Here is a 17017-nt window from a genome sequence, read left to right on the forward strand (position 1 = left end):
CTGGCTTACCCAGAGTGGGGCAGTCAGAGACCCTGGTTGTCTCCTGTAGGAGCCTGCCCACCAACACAACTCTGGAGATACCTTAGCTGGGTTTCCCCCACCAACACCTCTGGACACTGGAAGAAATTCTACCCAGACTAAAATGGCTCATTGTTCTGCAAGACGCAGCAGCTGCAAGAGGCCGCTGGACTAGTGTGGACTAGGAATGGGGAAGAAAAAGGCCCTAGATCTTCTTGTGGGCAGAAAACAGGAGGTCAAAACCACCAGGAGTTGGCGATTGAAAAGAAAAGGAAAAAAGACCGCATATTCCTTCCTTCGCATATTCTTCAGGGACGCCAATGCTGCTAGGGATGGGGTTTGTGCTTGCAGGACAGAGCTTCTGACCACGAGTGCATGGACGTGTGTGCGTACATGTGTGGGCATGTGTATGTGTGCATGCAATAGGTTTAAAGACGTTGGAAAATGGCACCACAACCTGCCCCTCTCATCCAGCGCAATGCCAACATGGCATGGGGGCAGGAGGGAGGGCAGGAGCCTTGCCAAGGACCCCAGGGGCTGTAATGCCCGCAGAAACCAGGCACCCGGGCCAGGCCGGCGTGGGGTCAGGTGCTGGCAGATGACACCTACCTGGTTTTTAGCCTGCCTGTAAAGAGTCTGTTTAATTGCCTCAGAGTCTAAGGTGGAATTAAACACATCTTTAACTTCAAATGCTTCCTCGGCTGCTTTGCGGAGATCCAGCCCCTTCCCAAAATTCGGCATCTGCTCCAAATCTAATAGGCCGGCTTCGTCCTCCTCCTCCATACACCTGTACCAATGACCAGGGGGAGGGGTTGACCGATGGTTAGCGGAATCCCGCCGGGCACGGTCTAGCGGACACAGGAATTGCGAGCTCGGTGCTTGCATGCACGGCCAGAGTGGCTCGTCAGCCCACATGCACAAAGGGATGGGAGACGCAGACAGGGAAGCCACCAATGACGCACAAGGGGAGACAGACTACAGCCCGAGCAGGACGGATGGTTATGATGGCGTGCATGGCAGGCAAGGGAACGACGGGCTGAGCTAAGGAGGATGCTCGATGGAGGCCCATGGGTGAGATCCCAGTGATAGGGACAGCGGTTGTGGGGGCGGGGTGCTGCTCAACAACAGACACTAGAGATGCATTTGAGGCTCTCCTCGGTGAGGAAACAGACAGCAGAAGCATTCAGGTTGTGGTTATAAAGAGATGGTATGAGATGAGAGGCTCCATCACTCCCCAACCCTTTGAAGACTGGCATCTCCAGCCCCAGCCAAGGTCCGGATCTGACCCTCTGATGGCCATTCCTCAGAGGCCCAAGCTGGCCATGTGGTCCTGTCTGCCCCAGAAGGCTAGGCTTCGGTGCAGCATTTTTGCACTTTTCAGAACCTCACAGGACCCCAGAGCTGGAAAGGTCACTGAGAAGTCACAGAGGCCAGCCTCCTGCTTCCGCGGCTGTCTTCAACCCATTTCAATATTTGAAGCTCTCTGTCCACACCACCCCCTGCCATTTCCTCCCTCAGATCTTAGGATCCTATCTCCCCGGGGGTCAGGAAAGCTCTCGTGGATCTACCCTGACTCACTCATACGATAGGCTGGAGGAGACTTGTCTGCGGGTGCAGTACCAACAAAGGCATCTGGGCCTGCTCCCGGGTTCGTGCCGTGACCTTGGTCTGGTGGGTGAACCCCTAGCCTCAGCCAGCTAAGTGCTCTCAACCCCGAGTGCTCCAGCTATGTTGCTGGGGTCCAGATGCTACTCGTGCCGAGTAACTGGGTGCCACTGATGTTCCGAGCACCCCATCCCCAGTGGTTCCCCAGGTGCCCTCTCTGACATCATCAGTGGCCTTGCCCACCTTAATGAGCCCCTCTCATTTCAGTTCAGGTATTCCCAACCTACCCCTTTCCCCCACCCCCAAGTCCTGATTCTGGTCTTTTTGGGGCTCCCCGAGCTGAAATGAAGGTCTGAATCAAGCTGGGAGAATGGTGGGTTCATGATTTGACAAGGAAAGTGATGCCGCCCAGGATGTGGGCAGTCCTGAGGACATCCCGCTCCAGGCCATCACTGAGTATCACCCACCTTCGGGTGTGGTCAAAGCTCATGGTCAGCGACGTGGGCTCCTCATCTTCCTCGTCCTCGTACGTCCCCTGGGGCTCTGTGGTGGGGGACACCGTTTCGTCCTGAGACTTCCCCGTCAGACTGTCGTCATCCTCCTCCTCCAGCTCCTCTTCTTCCTCATCCACGTCCTCTGACTTCTCGTTCAGTAACCCGTGACACTGCGAGCTGCTATCGATGTCCTGAATTTCTGGCCTGGAAGGACAGAAGGACATTTAGGCCTCCCTGCTATGGCCTGGAGCCTGGAGTCAACTCGGGGAAGGGGCTTTGGAGGGATGGGGGGACTAGGGTGGGGAATAAGCTGGGGGTGAGGAGAAAGAGCAGGAGAGAGAAAGGAGGAGAAGGGAAGAGGAAAAGAGTAGGGCAGGAGGAAGCCCATCCGGTCTCCACTGGATCCGAGAGCAGGTATGAGCAGGGACCGGGCACGAGCGATTCTCCTGACCCAACCCTGAGACGTAATAATGAAGAGCTTCACCTCACCCTCGTCTTCTTTTCCCAGGCAGCCCGAGGGATGCTCCAGGGATGAGAGACTAGTTAGGCTTCAGGGCCATGGTGATGTGCTCCCTATGGGACCCCTTAAGTGCTTCTGGTCTCAGACCAGGGTCCTCCAGGCTCAGTGGGGAGGGGAGATGAGATGGTCAGTATGAAAGTTCTTTAGGAAAGCTCAACTGCTGGCCAAAGTCTGGATGGCGTTAGTCCTGCCGAGCTCCCTTAAACAACATTATTTATATTAACTTCTGTCTCTCCTTCCAGACTGTAAACTCGTTGTGGGTAGGGAATGTGTTTATTGTTATATTGTACTCTTCCAAGTGCTTAGGACAGTACTCTGTACACAGTAAGTGCTCAATAAATACAGTTGAATGAATACATGAATGAACACAGGGACCGAAGCTTTTAGCCAACAGTGGCCTTCCAGGTGGTATTTTGCCCTGATCATGAGCCCTTAGGTGGGGCGTGAGTGCATAAAATTTACATGGAAAACCAGCAAAATCAGCATCTTTTCTCAGAAAATGAACATGTCTCCAGGGCGGGAGTGTTTTGACAATAACAGTATAGAAGTAATTTGTAAAATTTGTAACAGATTGGTAATTTATATCCCCTACCTATAATTTAACAGCTGCTTCCCCAATTAGACTATAAGATCCTTGAGGGCGGGGATTATGTCTACCAACTCTGTTGTACTGTACTTTCCCAAACCCTTAGTATGGTGCTCTATACACAGTAAGCATTCAATAAATAAGATTGATTGATTTACGTTTTTTGTTAAATGCTTACCAGGGGCCAGGTAGGTACAAAGTAATCAGGTCAGTCACAGTCCACGTCCTACATGGAGGTCACAGTCTGAATCCCCATTTTGCACATAAGGTAGCTGAGGCACAGAGAAGTGAAGTAATTCGCCCACAGTCACACAACAGATAAGTGGCAGAGCGGGGATTAGGACCCAGGTCTTCTGACTCCCAGCCCCGTGCTCTATTCACTAGTCCATGCTGCTTAATTGCTCAGTGCAGGGAGCTCCACTAGGTCTCCTGAGAGTAAATGTCCCAGTCAGATTTCAGCTGAGCAACCTAGAGGTTGCTCAGAGCCCTCTGAGTCTTCCCACTAGTCTAAACATGTCCTCGTTGGGTTGGTTTTAGAGGACTCTGGTTATTCCCTGAGGTCCAGTCAGATTTCTCTTTGGGATCAATGCTGCCAGCCAGAGCTGGCTTCCTCTTGCACTGTCTCCTCTACTAGTTTTGTTTCCTCCTCCACCGCAGACCATATCAAACTGAAAGAGCCCTCATCTGATCCAGGAAATACCATAGAAGGTTGTTTTCATTGGTCGTGATTCCAACACTACCTAGTAAAAAATATACCATGAAAGAGGCAGAGGTGGAGGTGTCCCTCTGACAGGGGAAGGTGCATGGCCTGGAGGAAAGAGCACCGGAATGACAGTCAGGGTTCCCTGCTCTTCCACTGGCATATCATATGACTTTTGGCAGCTCGTCTAACCTCTCTGCGCCTCAGTTTCCTCCTCTGAGAAGCAGCACAGCCTAGAGGCAGCCGCAGGACCTGGATTCTAATCCTGGCTCTGCCCCTTTCCTGGCGTTTGACCTTGGACAAGTCACTTAACTTCTCTGTGCCTCAGGTTTCCTCATCTGCAAAATGGGGATTGAAAACCTTATATTCCTCCCTTTTAGGCTGTATCCCCTTGTGGGTCAGGACTGACCTGATCATCATCTATCTACCCCAGTGCTTAGTAGAGTGCTTGGCACATAGTATGTCCTGAACAAATAGCATTATTATTATTATCATTATTATTTCTTCTACAATGCAAGCTCATTGTGGGCAGGGAGCCTGGTGCTTGAGTAACACACTCCCTTCCCCCATAGCATTTATATCTTTTATACTCTACCGCTTCCCCCACCAATAATTTATTTTAGCCTTCATCTCTCCGGCTAGACTGTAAGCTCACTGTCGATAGGGAATGTGACTACCAGTGCTGTTTATTGTGGTCTACAAGGTGCTTAGTACAATGCTCTGCACATAGTAAACATTAATATGATTGATTGATTGATTACAATGGTCTGTAAAATGGGGATAAGATTCCTGGTCTCTCTACCTCTTAATTGTGAACTTAGTAGGAACTGTGTCTGTCCAAATTAGCTGGCTAGTCACATAAGCAAGGGCTTAATCAATATCATAATCTTAAGGAGCTGGGGAAGGAATGCAGGAATGCTTCTGCCTCAATGGGACAATCAGAAAAGACAGGCAGAGTCAAGTGGTAAAGAATCCAAGACCCACAGACACCATGGTAGACACAATGGAGGGGTAACATCCAGGCTTGGATTCCAAAGCGGGAAAAATGGCTCTGGGGACAAGTTCTGTACCTTCTCCCTGGTTCTCTCTCTTGCCCCCCCCTCCCCCCCCCCCCCGAACAGGGAATTGAGTTCCTATTCTTGACAGATTAGACTCTCGACTCTGTAAAGTTAGACACCATCTTTACTTTTGAGAGTTGGTAAATGTTCAGCGCATGTTTAATCTCATGGACCCGGACTAATAGTTCATCATTATTGTTGCATCAAGGGTGGGATCTCTGGGAATGGGCAGACTTTTTCCGATATTTGTTAAGGCTTATTATGTCAAACACTGTTCTAAGTTTTGGGGTAGATAAAAGTTAATTATGTCGGACACAGTCCCTGTCCCACATGGGGCTTATAGTCTAAGCAAGTCTAAGATTCCAACCAATGGGCACTCTCTGGCCCAACCTCAATGGGGCAGAAGAAAGGCTGATGAGAAGTGAGCTTGGAAAGCTTGCAGGAGGAAAGCTTGCTGAGGGGACTGTTCTATTCTGAGCTCTGGAGCCGAGGGGAGGGAGAGGTGGGCAGAACCAAACTACTTCAGTCAGGTCTGTCATCGCTCTACCTTTCCGTGATCCCCTATCCCAGCTCCTTTGAACCGTTTCTCTTTCCTCCTGGTTTCTCCTACCCTAGACCCCCGTCCTCTTTAAACTTCCTCCCCCACTTCCCCCCACCATCACAATTCTTCAAGTGATTTCCCCCAGCTCCCGTTCACCCCTTCCTCCTCCATCCCCGGCACTGCTCAAGCCCCAGAGCCGTGCCACAGAAAAGTGAAGGGGGCTAGGGCTTTAATGTCAAAACTGACGGGTGGTAAAGCTGAAACAGAGTGTCAGTTGGGAAAAATTCTAACATGAAATGTCTTATGCTAAGAACTGCCTTTAGGCCATATTGTCTGACTGTTATTCTCATTAGACTATAAGCTCCTGGAGGCCAGGGACTGTGTCCAGCTCACCTCACCTTACACATCTGTTCTCTTCACCCACTACTCCCCAACTTGTTCTCTTCAAGCCGCGCAAGGCCATCTTCTAACTATTTCTCTCTCCTTTGACTCTCCCACCTTCCTCTTCTCACTCACACTGTTCCCGGCTCCAAATCCCACAGGCTGCCAAACTTCCCCACCATATTCAGAGCCTACCTCTTCCACTTTGCCCTTCCCAGCGAAGCCCCAGCCTGCCATGTCGTATAAACTCAGCAGACGGCTCTAGTACTTAAGGACCTACTTATTTACTTCCTAAGTGAGCAAAGTAGGCACAGCCTGGCGCTGCCTCTACAAAGTCTCGGGAAGACTGGGTTGCTGCTGCTGCAGCGGTCACCATGACTGCAGTTGTGACTGTGGGCTCTGAGCCATGAGGAGCCTAAAATTCTGCTCCTCTAGCCACAGTGCCCTACTGATCTTTGTATTAATCTCTATGTTGTCTGAGTGCTTTGTTTCATCTCTTCTTATGTGTCTGACACTAGGCCTCTCTCCCCGATTATATTTTTAGATCGTGAGGCCCTTCAGGTCCAGGATCATATCTAATTCCCACTTGTATATTTTCTCTCAGCATTTAGTACAGTGCTCTGCACACAGTAAGCACTTAATAAAGACCAATGATGATGATATTACTATTATTACTATTCAGCACTTACGTATCCAAGTTTATTCCGTTCAATTTATTTATTTGGATAGCTCTGATTGTAAATCATTTTACGTCTGCCTCCATTAGAGTGTAAGCTCCTTGTGGGCAGGGGATGCATCGCTGCTTGTTTTGTACTTGCCAAGCTTTTAGTACAATGCACTGCACCCAGTGGGTGCTCAATAAATACTACTACCTGTCCTTTACTATGCTCTCCCAGGGTCATTTTTCCATGCCATTTCTATTTCCTTACAACTGTGATCTATTAAAAAAAACAGTGTGATTAGCATTTTTTTCTTTACCTTTTATCTGTTAGAGTTGCTGCTTGGTTCATCTCGCTATTTGCAATAAAGTTTCTGATTTCAGAGAAATACGAGTCCTCTTTCTCATCTAAAAGTGCATGGTTGTCAGATTCGAGTTCGGGAGGATACGCTGATGCCAAGATGATTTGGATGACTCCGGAGTGCTGGCTCACTGCGGGGAAAGTGGAAGGAGAAAGCACAGCGCTGGTTATTAACAATGCAGGAGAAACCAGGAAGGGGTTAAGATAGCAAAGCTGGGAGAGGTGGCTGGCTGGGGAGGCTGACTGTTTGCTGGGCTTTGTTCTCTTTAAATATTTGAAACTTTCCCCTGCCCCAGATTATATAGTTTTCATTCAGGGGGTGAGCATAAGCATTCTTCCTGTGGAGCTGTTCGAAGACATTCCTGGTTGAAGGCACTGAAAGAGCATGGCTTAATGGAAAGAGCACGGGCCTGGGAATCGGAGGGCCTGGGTGACTAATCCTGGCTCTTCCACTTTCCTGCTATGTGTGACCTTGGGTAAGTCACTTATCTTCTTCATGCCTCAGTTTCCTCATCTGTAAAATGGGGGTTCAATATCCGTTCGTCATTCTTCCTACTCAGACTAGGAGACTCACGTAGGACAGGGACTGTATCTGACCTGATTAACCCGAATCTATCCCTGTGCTTAGCAGATAAGGAGTACTTGACAGATGCCACAATTATTATTCCTGAAACATAGGTGCAGTACTCGTTTTCTGGTTTCTACTCCCGAGTCCCTCTCTACCTGTCTTTTTATGGTATGTGTTAAGTACTTATTACGTACCAGGCACTGTACTAAGAACTGGGGTGAGATATAAATTAATCCGGTTGGACACAATCCCTGTTCCACATAAGGCTCAAAGTCTTAATCTTTATCTTTATAGATGAGGTAACTGAGGCACAGGGAAGTTAATAATAGGAAGTTAATAATATAAGTTAATAATAGTATATATATATATATATATATATATATATATATATATATATAATGGTATTTGTTAAGTGCTTGCTATGTGCCATGCACTGTTCTAAGCACTGAGGTAGATACAAGGTCATCAGGTTGTTCCACGTGGGGCTCACAGTCTTAATCCCCATTTTACAGATGAGGTAACTGAGGCACAGAGAAGCTAAGTGGCTTGCCCAAGGTCACAAAGCAGACAAGTGGCAGAGCCAGAATTAGAACCCACATCCTCTGACTCCCAAACCCGGGATCTTTGCACTAAACCCCGCTGCTTCCTTTCTCATGTGGCGGAGCCAGAATTAGAACCCAGTTCCTTCTGATTTCCAGGTAAAGGTTTTATCCACAGGGCCATGCTGCTTCTCTGGTTCTCTCTCTCTCCCCATCAGTAATCTTCCCGCACACCATTTTCCATCTTCCCCCGTCTCGTTTCCCCACTCCCCTCATCCTCCGTCTCCTCTCCTCCCCGCACCGTCTCCGTGCGGAGGACCACCCACCTGGGACATTCTCATGCTCATGCTTCTTCAGGTGTCGGTCCAGGTTGGTCTGCTGCCCGAAACATCGATTACACAGGTGGCACTTGAATGGCTTCTCCTTGTTGTGGATGTTCCGGACGTGCCGCTGGAGGTTGGAGGAGATGCTGAACGACCGGTCACAGTATTTACACCTGGAAGATGGACATGGCCAGCCATGAGAGGGCGGGACGGAGGGAGGGATGGCCACTGGATGGGAGAGTTTGGGCTCAGGGAGAGGCGGGCAATAGCTTGGGTGGGGGGGTGGTGATCATTTATCATCAATCAATTAATATGAATTATTGAAGCCTCTTTTTAAAATGGTATTTGTTAAGCGCTTACTCTGTGCCAGACACTACACTAAGCACTGAAATAGAAACAAAATTAATCAGGCTGGACACAGTCCCTGTCCCACATGAGGCTTACAGTCTTAATTCCCATTTTACAGGTGAGGGAACTGAGGCACAGAGAAGTGAGGTGATTTACCAAGGTCACACAGCAGACAAATGGCAGAAACAGGATCAGAACCCAGGTTCTTCTGACTCCCAGGCCCATGTTCTAATAATAATTATGGTATTTGTTAAGTGCTTACTATGTACAAAGCACTGTCTAAGTGCTGGGGTTGATACAAGGTAACCAGGTTGTCCCACGTGGGGCTCAGTTTTCATCCCCCGGTTTTACAGTTGACGGTAACTGAGGCACAGAGAAGTTAAGTGACTTGCCCAAAGTCACACAAGTGGCAGAGGCGGGATTAGAAACCCATGACCTCCGACTCCCAAACCCGTGCTCTTTCCACTAAGGCCACACTGCTTCCCTGCTTCTATGCCACTAGGCCATGCTGCACGCAGAGGACTGTGCTGAGCGTCTGGGAGCGTTCACTACATAGGTTGATAGACGTCGTGTCCTGCCCACAAGAACTTGTTTGTTTATGTATTTGTTAAGCACTTACTTAAGTTCCAGGCACTGTACTGAGAGCTGGAGTGGATACAAGCAAATGGATTGGACACAGTCCCTGACCCCCATGGGGCTCACAGTCTCAATCCCCATTTTACAGATGAGGTAACTGAGGCACAGAGATCCGAAGTGACTTGCCAAGGTCACACAGCAGACAAGTGGCAGATCTGGGAATAGAACCCAAGCCCTTTCGACTCCCAGGCCCACGTGCTATCCAGTATTCCAGGTTACAGCCTAGAGGACGATAGTGGCGTGGCTGCCCAGATTATGACCTTTGGGATCCCGGACAGATCCGAAGGCAACGGGACTGAGCTACAAAAGTGGTTCTTTTTCATTGTGGGGGGCGGGGGGTGCGGAGAAACACGGTGTCTGTGAACCCCGGTCACGGGAGCAAAACCCAGTCAAGGAGGTAGCACGGCCTAGCGGAAAGAGTAGGCGACCGGAAATCAGGAGACCTGGCTTCGGAGTCTCCGGAGCAGCGTGGCTCAGTGGCAAGAGCGCGGGCTTGGGAGTCAGAGGTCACGGGTTCTAATCCCGGCTCTGCCGCGTGCCAGCCGTGTGACTCTGGCCAAGTCACTTCGCTTCTCTCTGCCTCAGTGACCTCATCCGGAAAACGGGGATGAAGACCGTGAGCCCCGCGAGGGACAACCTGATTCCCCTGTATCTCCCCCAGCGCTTAGAACGGTGCTCGGCACATAGTAAGCGCTGAACAGATACCAACGTTATTATTAGCGGCCTGTTCTGCGTCTGCGTTTTCTTTTCGGCGAACTGTGGATAAAATATCTCTTCTGTCTACCTCCTGCAGAAGGACGGGGGTCTCCACCCCTCCCCAGCTGCAGTGCCGGGGGGTCATCCTAATGTTTTCGCTGGCCCGGCTTCTGGGGCGGTGACGGTCCGGAGGCGTCGGGCTCAGTGCGGCCGCCCAAACTCTTCCTCTGCACCCCTGGAGAAGGCTGATCTGCCACCAGAGGCAGCACGAACTGTGGCACTGCTCTGCGCATCAAAGGCCACTAATGATAATCATTCATCATCATCATCAATCATCTTGGTATTTGTTAAAGCGCTTACTATGTGCAGAGCACTGTTCTAAGCGCTGGGGGAATACAGGGTCATCAGGTTGTCCCACGTGAGGCTCACAGTTAATCCCCACTTACAGATGAGGTCACTGAGGCACAGACTTGCCCACAGTCACACAGCTGACAAGTGGCAGAAGCTGGGATTCGAAACTCATGACCTCTGACTCCCAAGCCCAGCCTCTAGGCCCCGAGCCATTCATTCAACCATACTTATTGCGCGCTTACTTGTGCGGAGCACTTCTACTGAGCACTTGGAAAGTACCATACAGCTGTCCACCCCAAGACCCCAGCCCGGCCCCCCCGACAGCCTCACTCATTTACCAGGCCGGAGAGTGCCAGCATTCATTCAATAGTATTTATTGAGCGCTTACTATGTGCAGAGCATGGTCCTTACTGGATAATAATAATGATAACAATAATAAAGATGGTACTCGTTAAGTGCTTACTAGTGCTACGCACCGTTCTAAGTGCTGGGGTAGATACAAGATAATCAGGTTGGACACAGTCCCCGTCCCACATAGAGCCACGAGAAGCAGCATGGCTCAGTGGAAAAGAGCATGGGCTTTGGAGTCAGAGGTCATGAGTTCGAATCCCAGCTCTGCCCCTTGTCAGCTGTGTGACTGTGGGCAAGTCACTTAACTGCTCTGTGCCTCAGTTACCTCATCTGTAAAATGGGGATTAAGACTGTGAGCCCCACGTGGGACCATCTGATTCCCCGTGTCTACCCCAGCGCTTTAGAACAGTGCTCTGCACATAGTAAAGCGCTTAACAAATACCAACAAATACCAACATTATTATAGGGCTCACACTCTTAATCCCCATTTTAACTGATGAGGTAAATCGAGGCCCAGCAAATTGAAGTGAACCTGCCAAGGTCACAGAGCATCATGTGGGGCGGAGGCCGGGATTAGAACCCAAGACCTTCTGACTCCAAGGCCCGTGCCTCTATCCATTAAGCCACGCCACTTCACCGGATCCCAGGGCGCCCGCAGTTTTCCGAGGGCAGGGATGTGGCAGAGTCTGGGTCTCGGGACTATCTGTAACCTATTGATTACATGTTATTATCTATTTACTTAATTTTTAGGTATATTAATATCTAGACTGTGAGCCCACTGCGGGCAGGGAATGTGTCTGTTTGTTGTTGCACCGTATTCTCCCAGGTGTTTTAGTAACGGGGACCACCTCAGCGTGGCTCAGTGGAAAGAGCCCGGGCTAGGGAGTCAGGGGTCATGGGTTTCGAATCCCGGCTCTGCCACTTGTCAGCTGGGTGACAGTGGCAAGTCACTTCACTTCTCTGGGCCTCAGCTCCCTCATCTGTAAAATGGGGATGAAGACTTTGAGCCTCAGGTGGGACAATCTACCCCAGCGCTTAGAACAGTGCTCTGCACATAGTAAGCGCTTAACAAATAATAACGTTATCATTACAGTGTTTGCCCAAGGTAAATGCTCAATACATACTATTGAATGAATGAACGAAGACCTTACCCCTAAGGTTAGGGGGCTGGGAGGATTTTTAATGAGTCTTTCTCCCGACAGCTAGCCAGCTAGCCTTGAGGACTTGCTGGTCCTTCGGCTACTCCCTCTTACTGCTGAGAGGGAGAGGGTGGGCGGATCGGCTGTAGTCCGGGAGACAGTGGGAGACAGAGTCGGAAAGAAGCGAGAGCACGAGGGAGCAGGGTGGGAGATGGGAGGAGAGTCACAGAGACAGGGAGGCCGACAGACAGGTGTACAGGAGGAAAAGGGGATGCAGAAAGAGAGAAATAAGGAGTGAAAAACAATAATAATAATAATGTTAGTATTTGTTACACGCTTACTATTTGCAGGGCACTGTTCTAAGCGCTGGGGGAGATACAGGGTCATCAGGTGTGTCCCCACGTGAGGCTCACAGCTAATCCCCATTTTTACAGATGAGTAACTGAGGCCCCAGAGAAGTGAAGTGACTTGCCCACAGTCACACAGCTGACAAGTGGCAGAGCCGGGAGTCGAACCCATGACCTCTGACTCCGAAGCCCAGGCTCTTTCCACTGAGGCCACGCTGCTTCCCGAGTGAAGGGTCTAAAGAGGGAGAGCGGAGGTAGTGGATAAACAAACGCGATCGATAGAGTTGGGGAAAGTGGGGCGGAGGCCAAGGATGTAGAGAAAAAAACCGGAAGAGAAAAAATAGCTAGAGAAAGCGAAAGACATCAAGGGGAAAAAGGAGAGGCTGGCAGACGTAGGAACGGAGAGGAGAGTGAGGCAGGAGAGACGACAGGATTTTAGAGGATTTGGGATAAAACGAGATAGTGACATTTAGAATGGGAGGAGAGGACAGAGACACACAGACACAGTAGGTAGATAAATATGGGTTGTAAATTATTCCCAAACCAACAGTAAAATCTGTTTTCATGTGTACATTCAGCTATTTCAGTGATTCCATTTGCCAAAGTGTTTGTTTTCTCTCCTTGTGACTGGGAGAAAGGGTCTCCTTGTTATGTGAGCTAGTACAGTGTACCAGTAGGTGAGAGTCCAGTAGGCGCTCAATAAATACCATTATTACCACTACTAGGACAGAAGTCGATCCAAACAGGGTTTGAGCCAGCAGGAGAGGGAGGAAAGCTACCTGCAAAGTCTTATTAATGTCCATTTCCTCCAAGAGGCCTCCCTGATTAAGTCCTCTTTTCCTGACTCCCTCTCCCTTCCATGTCATCTATGCATTTGAATCTGTACCGTTTAAGCACTTGATATTCACCCCACCCTTAGCCCCACAGAACTTGTTTACATCTCCGTAATTCATTTATTGATCTTATCTGTCTCCCCCTGTAAGCTCCTCATGGGGCAGGACCATATCTACCATTCTGTTGTCATTTTAGTGAGCAGTCATTCGTACTTATTGAGCACTTACTGTGTGCAGAACACTGTACTAAGTGCTTGGGAGGAGCACAATATAACAATAAACAGACACATTCTCTGCCCCATCCAAGTGCTTGAAGAGTGCTCTGCCACAAAGTAAATAAATATTATGTCTGTGTGTGACCTTGGGCAAGTCACTTAACTCCTCTGGACCTCAGTTACTTCAGCCTGTAAAACGGGGAGCCAGGCTGTGATCCCCACTTGGAACAGGATTGTGTCCAACCCAATTGCTCGTGTCCACCCCAGCGCCGAGTACAGTGCCTGCACATAGTAAACGCTGAGCAAATACCATCGTCATTATCATTATTATTATGGACTGACTGATTGATTGGGAGAGTGCTGGGCCACCCAGCAGGTTCCTGGATTTAGAAGTGCATTTTCCAATGGCATATCCCAATAACTACTAAGCGTTCCTAAACACCTGGCCTTTGGTTCAAGAATTCCAGGACCTGTGGAAGCCTGGGTCTGGGGGTTCCATAGCTGTCACGAGGGAGTCAGCTTAGAGGACCCTCCTTGAGATGCATCATGGAGCCTTATGGGCAGCGAATGTGTTTATCGTTACATTGTACTCTCCCGGTGCTTAGTACAGTGCTCTGCGGTAAGTGCTCAATAAATATGACCGTCTGATTGACTTCTTTCTTCCACAAGGCATCGGGCTCCAGCTTCAGCACATCGACTGGCAGGCTGGGGCAGGAGAGGGGCCTGGAGGTGGGGGGTAGAGGACTCCTCCCATCTGCCGGTCCTCAGCTGCCGAATGGTGGGGCCGGGGCCGGGAGCCACCCCAGTGACCCTCTCCCCCACCCTATCTTGGGTCTGCCCCCGGGCTAGCCTGTCTTCCCAACTCACTGTTTTGAGGAAGAGTCCAAGTAATCAGAACGGGTTTGGGGGGGAGGGGGGACCTAAAACTCCACATGTCCAAAACTGAGCTCCTTATCTTCCTAAAACTCAACATGTCCAAAACTGAGCTCCTTATCTCCCCTCCCAAGCTCTGTCCTCTTCCTGACTTCCCTATCACCGTGGATGGTACGACCATCCTTCCCGTCTCTCAGGCCCGCAACCTCGGTGTCATCCTTGACTCGGCTCTCTCGTTCACCCAACACATCCGATCCGTCACCGAGGCCTGCCGGTCTCACCTTTATAATATCGCCAAGATCCGCCCTCTCCTCTCCACCCCAACGGCTATCTTACTGCTACAGGCTCGCATAATATCCCGGCTAGATTACTGTGTCAGCCTTCTCTCTGATCTCCCTTCCTCCCGTCTCTCTCCGCTCCAGTCTATTCTTTATTCCGCTGCCCGGCTCGTCTTCCTGCAGAAATGCTCTGGGCCTGTCACTCCCCTCCTTAAAAACCTCCAGTGGTTTCCCATCAACCTCTGCACGAAACAAAAACTTCTCACTCTAGGCTTCGAGGCTCTCCGTCACCTTGCCCTCTCCTACCTCTCCTCCCTTCTCTCTTTCCACCGCCCACCCCGCGCGCTCCGCTCCTCTGCCGCCCACCTCCTCACCGTCCCCCGTTCTCGCCTATCCCGCCGTCGACTCCTGGCCCACGTCCTCCCGCTGTCCTGGAATGCCTTCCCTCCTCACCTCCGCCAAACTAGCTCTCTTCCCCTCTTCAAAGCCCTACTGAGAGCTCACCTCCTCCAAGAGGCCTTCCCAGACTGACCTTCCCCTTTTCCCTCTGCTCCCTCTGCTGCCTCTCTGCCCCCCCACCACTTCACCTCCCCTCAGCTAAGCCCCCTCTCCCCCCTTTCCCTCCGCTCCTCCCCCATCCCTTCCCCTCCCCTCAGCACTGTGCTCATTTGCTCATTCGTATATATTTTTATTACCCTATTTATTTTGTTAATGAGGTTTACATCCCCTTGATTCTATTTATTGCTAGCATTTTTGTCTGTCTGTCTCCCCCGATTAGACTGTAAACCCGTCAATGGGCAGGGATTGTCTCTATCTGTTGCCGGATTGTACATTCCAAGCGCTTAGTACAGTGCTCCGCACATAGTAAGCGCTCAATAAATTCTATTGAATGAGTGAATGAACAAGGGGGTGTCAAATGCCAATTATGTGCCACATGCATGCACCTTCCAGATGGGTTACAGCTGTGCCTCCGATGGGCTTGCTCCAAGCCCTTTATTTTTGGACGCCACAGTAATGGCTTTATGAAACACTCCCCTCTTCTCGCTTCACCCCCAGCTCCCTCCACGCCTGCGGATCTCACAACCCCTTTGGAGGGGCCACTCCATCTGGAAGTCTTAGCTTTATGGAGCCGTTCCTGGCATCCCAGCTTGCCTGGGGAAACTATTCTTTCTGCAGCCATCTTGTCTCTTTCCTGGCTTGGGGTGGTCCACCTGCCCCCAACCCAACCCAGCCAGGGGAGGATCTGTTCTTGGATCTGTACCTCAGAAGCACTTGATTCTCACACTACACCACCCTAGCCTCCAGTTTATACTCTATTTCCCCTCTCTGTAATTTACTTTACTGTCTGTCTTCCTCTCTTCTGGGCAGGGAACATGTCTATCAACTCTATTGTATTTTACTCTCCAAAGTACTCAGAACAGTGCTCTGCACACAGTAAGTGCTCAGTAAATACTGTGATTGATTGAATCAATCAAATCCCCTTTGCAACCTCTTTTTCTGTTTCCAGGCAGTTCAAGATTTCTCCCAGCTCTACTCTGTATCCATTTAGTTGCCTTCAGTTCTTCTCCCTGCTCCCATTATTTGTAAATCATTTCTTCCTATCTCTCTCTTCCTTTAGGCTGTGAGCTCCTTGAGGGCAGGGGATGTGTTGTCTAGCTTCCGCTCCCAGGGCTTAGGGCAGTGCCCTGCACTCCACAGGTGCTCAGGAAATACCACTGCTGATGAGTCTTCCCATCTCTTTTCTTCGTGGGGTGTCTGATACCAGGTCCAAGTCAAGACATGCCCAGAAGCCCACCCGTGACCACAGGCCAGTCTTGCCGGCCCTCCGGCCGCTTTCAGCTGGCTTCTCTTCCACATCCCTGGCCTTTCCTCTCTGTCCGACCCCAGTACCACTTCCTGCCCCACCACATGTTCTCACTGGCCCAAAGGCAGGCCAGGAAGTCCCAAGCAGGTAACGGGGGCCAGATGCCTTGCCAGGCTTTGGCACAGGTGTCCAAATCCAAGGGGCTCAAATACTGTGTGCCAATACTGAGAGGGCTTGGCTTCTAACCACTCCAGGAATAGGCAAGTGGAAACATCAAGGAGAAAGATGAACAGAACCTACCGGAAATCACCCCGCCCACCCTTCCCTGTCCTTTCACACCCACGAAGCCCACATCTACAGACCTGATTATCCTGGCCACCTTGGGAGGGGCATTTGTTCTCCCGGGTCTCCTTTTCCAGCATTCATTCATTTATTCAATCAAATTCATTGAGTGCTTACTGTGTGCAGAGCATTGTACTAAGCGCTTGGGAGAGGGAAATGCAATATCGAACAGACACATTCCCTGCCCACAGTGAACTTACAATCTATAATGGGGGAGACAGACATCAATACAAATAAATAAATTACAGATATGGAGCAAAATGCAGTGGGATTGGGAGCGGGGAAGAACAAGGGGAGCAAGTCAGGGTGACACAGAAGGGGGAGGGAAATGAGGCAAAATGGGGCTTAGTCTGGGAATTCCTCTTGGAAGAGATAGGCCTACAGTAAGGCTTTGAAGTGGGAGAGAGTAATTGTCTGTTGGATTTGGGTAGGGAGGGTGCTCCAGGCCAGAG

At 50.2% G+C, this 17017-nt stretch overlaps 1 protein-coding gene across 1 annotated transcript in view; it reads right to left on the reverse strand.

Annotated features, from left to right (window-relative positions):
- The window catches only part of PRDM16 (PR/SET domain 16), a 627415-nt gene that overhangs the window by 4221 nt on the left and 606177 nt on the right, over positions 1–17017 (reverse strand). The window contains 4 exon segments of the mRNA XM_029065169.2: positions 628–805; positions 2091–2321; positions 6882–7053; positions 8356–8525. Coding sequence (XP_028921002.1) covers positions 628–805; positions 2091–2321; positions 6882–7053; positions 8356–8525 — 751 coding nt within the window.

The sequence above is a fragment of the Ornithorhynchus anatinus genome, chromosome 5 (assembly GCF_004115215.2).
Source record: "Ornithorhynchus anatinus isolate Pmale09 chromosome 5, mOrnAna1.pri.v4, whole genome shotgun sequence".
In the NCBI taxonomy this organism is placed as follows: Eukaryota; Metazoa; Chordata; class Mammalia; order Monotremata; family Ornithorhynchidae; genus Ornithorhynchus; species Ornithorhynchus anatinus.